This window comes from Neolamprologus brichardi, chromosome 20 (assembly GCF_056152115.1).
Source record: "Neolamprologus brichardi isolate AB-2024 chromosome 20, ASM5615211v1, whole genome shotgun sequence".
NCBI lineage: Eukaryota > Metazoa > Chordata > Actinopteri > Cichliformes > Cichlidae > Neolamprologus > Neolamprologus brichardi.
The window spans coordinates 10,830,708-10,840,336 of NC_142123.1; the positions used below are offsets into that span (position 1 = coordinate 10,830,708).

Below are 9,629 nucleotides of genomic sequence, written 5' to 3' on the forward strand. Positions count from 1 at the left end.
AAGGCATAATTCATGTGGCCACAGCAGGTTCTGGTTACAGTTGAGCAGAGGGTGCTTAATATTGCCCAGAGCAAGCGCGGGGCTCCACACTTCCCAACTACAGTGGTCCAGTGCCTGACCATCCGCTACCAGTCCTCAGGATAGTTTAACTGAAGACCATCACCATGCCGAAAGTTTTGGTTCCAGGTCAGTTTGGGCAAAATGAAACAGGGATTTCATATATACTACACTAACAGAGGGGAGGTTTGGACATTTTTTTAAAGAAATGAACAAAGTCTTCACCAGTAGTGCTATCATTTCATGGAATTTCTTAACCAGTAGAAGACAGTAGGGTGACACAGATGTCCCCCTACTGCCCGACTGAGATGAAGTGATGTGCTGATTTTATATTACACTGGTCACACTTTTCTGTGCAGCATGTAGTATAAACAATTGTTTAGGCAATAAATCCACATTTGTTTAGCAGTGCCATTCCAGTGGTATCTTCCTTATGGGTGGCAGTGACAGCTTTAATGACAGCTTCACTGGGGTTAAAAATGCACATACGTCCAGCGTGAGATAGTGATCTGTGTCTGCGTAACACTAGCTAACTAGTGTTAATATGCACAATTCATTTAATACAATTCAATATCTATAAGATCTATTTTAAGCATGCGGTATATAGTCATTGGTATTGTACTACAGGGGTGTGTATCAGCTTTTGGTAATGCACCTGTGGTTTACTATCAACAGTGAAAATAGCAGGAAAGGAAATACGATAAATGCTATTTATCATCATGTTCACAGAGATTGTGTTTGCCATCCAGATAATTTTTCTAGGTTTGTACTTTCATTGCGATCCTTCTTGTAGTACATGCCCACCACAGAAAATCTCTGTCATTAATACTATTTTGAATGCTGCAGTAATAGTTGCTAATTTTAGGCCTGCCTTCACCGGGCACAGGGCAACCGGCCAGTTACCTTATGCAAGAGTCTTTCAAAAGGTGAAAAGATGAAATGCTGAAGCCTGACCACCTGCAGACAGGTTTGACTTCACAGCTAATAGAATTAAGTTGTATTAATTAGTACAACTTTTCAATTAAAAAATACTTGTTGCAAATTATTTTGCAACAATTAATGCGGTAAAATATGACTGATTTTAAGACCTATTGATCAGCCACAGACAAAGTTGAGTGACAAATAATGTGGAAATGATCGAACCAATTAATTCAGTTTACTAAAGGTGATATTTAGCTATGGCGATAGGAGTATTATGCCGTTTTCCAGGAGACCTCACCTGCTCCACGAGCCACTATGGATGATTTTTTTTCAACAATTGTTTAACACACTTATTTCATTGTTATTGTTGTTCTGAGATATAACCAGGCATGTTTTGTTTCCCCTTTAACCTGGACTGTCCCACCCCGACTGGGACTTTTTTGCTTTTTCACCAGAGGGAGGAAGTAAGTATCTAGATGGGAAATGAATTAGGGAATTTGAAATACAGATTCAAGTATTTCAAAAATGCATGGTTTACTGCCTAGTTGTGAGGCAGTCACATCACCAAACCTGCATTTTTTTATTTGAAAGCAACCTTTTCTGATGTTTTTTTTTTTTTTTTGCGAATGAACACAAAAAGGAAATGATGGGATAAAGTGCAAATTGAGAGCATTTATTAATAAACTGTTCACATCCAATATCAGTTCTCCACAAACAGCTTGATCCATGAGGACTGAACTGAAAGTGAACATTTGCATTAATAAATGACTTTTTGCCACCACGGAAAGCTTAACATACAGCAATGCACATATCAAGAACTTTAGGTGACAATCAAACCGTTTGGCACAGACAGCATATCCCAGGGCCACACAGTTAGTGCATCCTTATATGCATGACCATACTGCACATTTTAGTTGAAACATGTTGCTCCACTGGGAGCAGAGACACAATGAAACAATCTGCGTGTATTTTGAAGATGTGGTCAGCAGTTTTTTGTCCAGCTCCTGCATTTCATTCATTTGCAACACTTAATCAATTTTAACAGCCATGTGTCCAATCCATACACATCCTCACACTGTGCCTTACATTAATGTCACTTACCTATTTATCACAACTGGTCCAACATTTAATTTTATTATTCATGTGTGCAAGGTTTGCTACTGCATGCATGTTCTAATTTATGTTGTTTTATTTATATAAATATATATATATATATATAGGCTTTTATATTACACAACTTGATATCAACGTACTGTGGATAACGATAAAGTGTTTGGGGTTTATTCATGTATAACCTTCTGCATAATATTTTCTAACCAATGCTTTTCCTAACACTTTCTTTTCTGGGTTTTATTCCCCATGATGCATCTCTCTCTCTTGCTGGGTATATCAGGTCAACAGAGTAAGTATGGAGGATGGCGAATGGAAGCCAAAGTCACTTCAGTATCAAACTGTATGCTAGAGATGTCACCTTAGAGGAGAATGTTCTTGCAAGTGCATGTAAAAAAGTAGAGTTGGTCTAGAGAGTATTTTTGTACACAGTGGGTTGTTAAATAGAGCTACAAAGGCTTTGCATTGTCACTGTCTCATTTTTGTGTGTGTTTGCATTAGTCTTTGTGTGTGCGTATATTTTTTTTTTTAGCATATTTTCATCAAAAACAAGAATAAAGAGCCAATTACACTGTGGCGGATTAGGTGCAATTACGCAATTATAAAGAGAAGTGGACCTGGAGTGCTTCATCAGTGTAGTCCCTCAATATGCATGATTTTTGTAGGATATACTGGAGGTCAGAGTTTCCCAGCTGTAGTGACTGAGTCAGTCTGTTGCCATGTATGCTTGTGCTGGTGCCTGTACACATCATTGAGGAGTATGCTGTGAATGCAGTGCAATGCAGTACATCGTGTCCAAGATTTTCCTCCTTAAATTTTTTTTCATTTTGTAATGTAGATCATAGCAGGCAATCCTGAATGTGGCCCGCCTAGTTTAGTTCGATGCTGCATGGTGTTATATGAACGGAATGCATTTCTGTTACTTCAACTTTCTGTGCGCATCACAGAGACCGATGACAAGATGAGGGCCTTCGCAGAGCAGGTCTTTGCTTTTGAGACCAAAGACGAAACGATCCGCGATGAAATCTCCATGTTTGATGTGGCTGAGGACTGTCCCATCATCCATGATGAGATGGCCCACCATCTGCACACTGATGATGATGAGCAGAAACGGTGAGATGGAAGATTTTGAATAGTGATGCTACAAAATCACGATTTACTTCCTGAAAGAACCACCACAACAAAAAATCATTACATACCTTTATTATTTAATGGGGGAAATTTGCTTAGTCGTAACAACAAATATTTTATCAATTTTGACAGAAAAATTAAGCCAGACTTCACTATCTCATCTTCCACAGCAAGAAGCGCTCCCGTACCATGACCGTGCCCACGGGTGCTTCCCAGGCAGCTGCTACCGCGGTAGTGTCAGTGGAAGTGGACACGCCCACCTATCTGGAAGTGCCTGACTTCCAGAGAGTGGCCGTCATTGGAGACTATGCTGCTGGGGTACTGTTTATTTTCGCATACTTAAAAAACATTAAACTTCTTATGTTACACTTTGAGGTCAACCATAAATAACACCTTCGTCCAGTGGTGTAACTTCACAGTGTATTAGCACGTTGTGATGTCACTCGGAGGGGTGGTTCTGGGTGCGACAAGGTAAAAGTCTTTAAAGCTTATAAAAGTTATAGCATGAACTGAATTTTAAAAGAAAGTAGTGTACTAAGCACCATGTCACAAATGCTTGGTAAGACTGACATGCATTTCAATCAGACTGGCTTTTCAATTGCTGCGACTCCTGAATTGGGTTTGAATTGGTATTGATAGCTTTAAAATTGAAACTACCTGTAGCACATTCAAACTGGGTCAAGCAAACATGAATGTGACAAGTGGTGAGTATAAATTTCACTGACTATATTTTGTTAGTGCGTGAGTGTCCTCACAGGCTACCTCCCACTATAAAAGGCCATGAGTGGAGCTCATCTGAGAGTACGCTAAAGTTTCAGGTTTCACCACCGTTGGTTTGACATTTACAGTAGAGCAAGAGAAAACTTTGGAGGAAGTGACTTTGCTTTAACTTACTTTGGGCCTCACATTTGTTAAGATAAAGGTTTGTTCACTGCATATGTAACATGTTGTGTTAACATTACACAGAGCAAATGACTGATTGTGTAATATATACTCTTTTAAAAAAAATGCCATTGAGATGAGATTGGAGCAAATAAAAAGTTCTAGTATTTAAATTTGCTTTAACAGTATAGTCTCCATCTGTTTCATCCATCCATCCATCCAGTTTATCCAGTTTAGGGTCGCAGGGGTGCTGGAGCTCATCCCAGCTGTTAAAGGCCAACCTGGACAGGAAGCCAGTCTGACACAGGGCTAATGTGTTTCATCAATTCCACATTGTTTAACAGTTAACTGTTATCTCTCGTATGTGCTATTCAGGTGACCATGGATGATTTTGAGCTGGCATGCAGGGGTCTGTACCGTGCTTTAACCATCAGGGAGAAGTACATGCGACTGGCCTTCCAGCGCTTCCCAAGAACAGCCTCCCAGTATCTGCGTCAGACTGAAGGAGAAACTTTCCGACCGGAAGAACAATTGGAGCCAGGTGATAATAAAAGGAGATCAGGGTTAGCATGATTTGAAATGATCTTATGTAGAAGATGTGTACTTAATTATATGTCACATCTATCCTCAGTCTTCACAAGTCCTCCAAAAGAAGGGGAAGACCCCTTTGATGTCAAGAACCTGCCAAAGAATCTGGGCTATGTTGCTCGTATGAAGGATGGTGTGATTTATGTGTACAATGACGCTGCAGCTGCTGACAAACATCAGCCAAAGGACATGCCCTACCCAGACCTCAATACCTTTATCGATGACATGAACTTCCTCATCGCTCTTATTGCACAGGGCCCAACGTGAGTCCTTTAAAAGTGCTCATTACTCTGTTTTTAGATTTTAGAACTGAAATTCATCTGATTTCAAAAAGTGCCAACACAATTTCTCCTCATTTTTGTAATGTAGCTGTAATTCTTCCTAGGTGAAAGTGCTATCAAAGCACAATTATTTCCACTTTATTTTGCAGAAAGACTTACACTCACCGCCGTCTTAAGTTTCTCATGTCCAAGTTTAATGTGCATGAGATGCTGAATGAGATGGAGGAGATGAAAGAGGTGAAGAAGAACCCTCACAGGGACTTCTACAATTGCAGAAAGGTAGTTGCTTTAAACCTTCTGTCAATTTAATGTGAAGTGACATAAAATAAAATACCAGTGTGATTAGCACAGTTGCAGGATTTTCAGAAATCTGTGACTATCAACAGCTTTGTGCTGATTTTAACTGGAATGTGTAGTAGAGTTTAAGTAATGTCCTATTTATTTGTTGTGCATGATCATTTCGCACATTTTCTATCATCTTCCTTACTTCCAGCTGCAGTGCAGCTCGTGGTGTCTTTAGCTCCCTCTTGTGACCGATCACATGTATTACATTGCACAAACAAAAACCTCACTGATCACCCTGCCATCTCTATTCCTTTCCAGGTGGACACTCACATCCATGCTGCTGCCTGCATGAACCAGAAGCACCTGCTGCGCTTTATCAAAAAGTCTTACCGTGTGGATGCTGAACGTGTAGTACACAACCTCAAAGGGAAGGAGGTCACCATGAAGGAGCTCTTTCAGTCCCTTAACCTGCATCCATACGACCTCACTGTGGACTCACTGGATGTGCACGCTGTGGGTTGTTTTTTGTTTTGTTTTTTTTAGTAATCTAACAACTAATAACAGACTTTTATTATAGTAAAGTAACAAGGCTCACATACTGACAGGATACATTTCCATGAAAGCCATTAAGTGTTCAAGATAAGAATAAAAATATGTAATAGTCAGATAATAACCAAAAAAAACCCAACCCTTTATGAATGAAAGATAAACCATTGGTTTTATATTATTTTTAAAGGATTGTACACATAGAACATAAAGATTATAGTGCTGCCAAATTTACCATTTACCAGGACTTGTGCCATGATGACCAATGCGCAGGAAAAACTGCTGCTGGGTGAGCAACGTGTGGCCTCACCTCTGTAGGCCACACATTGCTAAAACCTGAAAACTGGATCAGATTCAGTAAAAGGATTAGATGTTACAATCCCTTACAATGCATTGCTTTAAATGGAGAAAATCTTGGAGGATGGCTGTTATGAGGAAAAGCAGCCCAGAAACGTTACCAGCGGCACACATCGTTGTGTACCTCAACCTTCGTTCTTTTACCCAAGCTAATCTGCCATTTTTCCTTGGTTAGGTTTAGGGATTAGAGATCTGATCTAAATTATCATATTAAAATTTGGGGCACATCATCAGTAGTGGACCTTGGATTCATCAAGTGTTTCGGCTATAGGATAAACTTCTTTTCTAATTCTTGAGGAAATGTTTAAATATCAAAAAGTTTGTATTCTATAAAAGCAAACACTTTTATTAAAACCAAATGTGTCGTGTTGCCTGTTCAGTTTTATAACTTCTTTGGTCTAAATTATCATCTTGTATCTTTCTCTGAAGGGTAGACAAACCTTCCAGCGTTTCGATAAGTTCAACGCCAAGTACAACCCAGTAGGAGCCAGTGAGCTGCGTGACCTGTACCTGAAGACAGAGAATCACATCAATGGAGAGTACTTTGCCACTATCATCAAGGTTAGTTTCAAACGACTTCTCTGTAAAACTGTATAACTGTCACTGTGCCAGCTGAAGATCAAGGTTGTTATAACTACTTTATTAATATTCAGTTTTATACACTGAACTGGTGATTTGAGCTTGATTTGATCTTTGGGAAAACCAGGAAGTAGCCAATGATCTCGAGGAAGCCAAGTACCAGTATGCTGAGCCCCGTCTGTCCATTTATGGCTGCAACGCCAACGAGTGGAACAAGCTCTCGAACTGGTTCGTCAGGCACAGGGTTTATTCCCCAAACCTCAAATGGATGATTCAAATACCTAGGATCTAGTAAGTTTTCAGTCTTCTCTTTCTTCTGTATAAACACACCAAACTGTCAGAAAGATGGAAAACTCTTACATTTATACATTTCATGCTTTTTCTTTTTGTTTGCCTGCATTAAAGAATATGCATTCAAATACTTAAGCTACCTCTACTGCTACCAAGAATGGATGAAATTTTCATTTAAATAATGCCATTTGTCCATGTTCTATCTCAGCGACATCTTCAGAGGCAGAAACTTTGTGCCACACTTTGGCAAAATGTTGGAGAACATTTTCCTGCCTGTGTTCAAGGCCACCATTGATCCACAGTCCAGTCCTGATCTAAGCATCTTCCTCAAGCATGTGAGTCACTGTTCAGACACAAAAATACATGCTGAACCTTGATTTCCAATCCACACATAAAGATATAGCTGTAGAAAAGATGACAAATTCAATCCGAATACTACGGTATAATCCCGGGATAATCCATTGTTTTCTACTTAATGTGTAGGTGACAGGCTTTGACAGTGTGGATGATGAGTCCAAACACAGTGGCCACATGTTCTCCACTAAAAGCCCCAAACCAGAGGAGTGGGACATCGCCAAAAATCCCTCCTACACCTACTACATCTACTACATGTATGCCAATATCGCTGCCCTCAACCAGCTGCGCAAGTGAGTAATGCTATTTCCATACATGCTTTTTCTTTTTTCATCCTATTGGATTGAAGCACTCAGATTTCTTTGTCAGAGATCATTATTTTCTCTAAACATTTACAGTGAGTATATATTTAACTCTTGTCTGAGTATGTCTGCTAATTTCTGTTGTATCATTCCTATTCTTCTGCTCTCCAGACAGAGGGGCATGAACACATTCATGTTCAGGCCTCACTGCGGTGAGGCTGGTGCCATAACCCACTTGCTGGCTGCGTTTATGACTTCTGACAATATCTCTCATGGCCTTAACCTCAAGAAGGTCAGTCCTCTGAATGCAGCATTTCATTTGCCTTAAAATGCACTTTAATTCATATGCAGGATCAGGCAATTGCCAGACCAAGCAACCATAACAATAGTCTTAAAACACAATATAAGTCGAATCAAAGTAGAAAATGGATTTTCATTTGTTTGCCTCTACACCACATTTTATATAATATCTGTCTGACAAGTTAACAGTGATAGATTAAGTCAGCCTAACTCTTTAGTTGAATGTGGCCAATGATACAACTGACTTGTAATTCTAGTATTGAAGTGTAAAGTTCAATTTCAGATTTGCCATGATTCTTGTGAGCAAGTTAAAACATTGATTATTGCCTATTTATATTTTGTGTTGTTATATTTGTTAAAAATATGAAGCTTGTAAAGTCACTGTTTTCCCCTCAACCCTTCACGAACAGAGCCCCGTGCTGCAGTACCTGTATGTTTTGACCCAGATCCCGATCGCCATGTCCCCACTGAGCAACAATAGCTTGTTCCTTGAGTATGCCAAGAACCCGCTGCTTGAGTTCCACAAGAAAGGCTTGGTGGTATCTCTGTCCACCGATGACCCCATGCAGTTCCACTACACCAAGGTCTGAGCCTTTGGTGACAACATAGACAAATACACGCAGCCTGTTGTGCTGTTTATTGTTTAATATGTAGATCAGAGATGGTCAGCATTGATGATAAACACATTCTGTAAATCAGATAAATTAGTGTTGTGTGCAAAATTGTTTTTTTTAATGCAATCCATTGCATATGATCTCAAGTTGAAGCAGGAGTATTCAGTAATATTAGAGTCTTGTTTTTTTTTATGTCCACAGGAACCTCTAATGGAAGAATATGCCATTGCAGCTCAGGTGTTCAAGCTCAGCACCTGTGACATGTGTGAGATTGCCAGGAACAGCGTGCTTCAGAGCGCCCTCTCTGATGAGGTAACACGCATTGCGGTGTTTTTGCATGACAAAACACACACACCTACAAGTCTGTACTCAAGTCAAAGAGAATAACAAGAGCCAAGAGAACATTACAAAATACATATATTCTTAGTGACACTATAGTGAGAACTACCAAAGGTGGTTTGAAGAACTTTGACTGTAATTGCCAGTTAAAACATTTCTTTGTGGGGTTCTTTTTGCGCTGCAGGAGAAGTGCCACTTCCTGGGTAAGGATTACCTCAAAGAGGGTCCAGAGGGCAATGACATCCGCAAAACCAACGTGCCTCAGATCCGTATGGCGTACCGCTATGAGACCTTGTGCTACGAGCTCAACCTCATCAAGGAGGGCTTGAAGTCTGAGTAAACAGACCGGACCCACCCTTACTTAGACACTACTCTCTTTTGTGATGTGGAAAAGTCTCTACGTTTGTTTATCGCAGTGGAATCTCAAAGAAACTGATCGTTTAAAAGACAGATGTTCTCTCTATTAAAGGAAGAAATGCTTTTATAATCTGCACATCTGTGACTTGCACATTACAGTATGTTTTTTTCAGCTGGAGAAACGTGTATAAGAATGGAAGGAAATAAACGGTGCAATTGCATTTCTGTGGTCGTTGCCAAATTGTTTACCCGACAGGAAGATCTTGTCCTACTGTGTTGTCTTAAAACATTTCTTGAAAGCTGTTTAGCTTATTTATTTAACGTTTAGCAGCAAA

At 39.8% G+C, this 9,629-nt stretch overlaps 1 protein-coding gene across 1 annotated transcript; it reads left to right on the forward strand.

Moving 5' to 3' along the window:
* The first annotated feature begins 2,230 nt into the window (after nucleotides 1–2,230).
* On the forward strand, nucleotides 2,231–9,515 carry ampd1 (adenosine monophosphate deaminase 1 (isoform M)). Its single transcript, XM_035905530.2, has 15 exons — nucleotides 2,231–2,380; nucleotides 3,036–3,201; nucleotides 3,390–3,537; nucleotides 4,477–4,642; nucleotides 4,733–4,952; nucleotides 5,120–5,249; nucleotides 5,574–5,768; nucleotides 6,588–6,719; nucleotides 6,865–7,028; nucleotides 7,237–7,363; nucleotides 7,512–7,675; nucleotides 7,856–7,976; nucleotides 8,395–8,568; nucleotides 8,800–8,910; nucleotides 9,122–9,515. Exons 1-15 carry the CDS (start codon nucleotides 2,338–2,340, stop codon nucleotides 9,275–9,277), a joined length of 2,217 nt encoding a protein of 738 aa, XP_035761423.2. The 5' UTR covers nucleotides 2,231–2,337; the 3' UTR covers nucleotides 9,278–9,515.
* The last annotated feature ends 114 nt before the right edge of the window (nucleotides 9,516–9,629 follow it).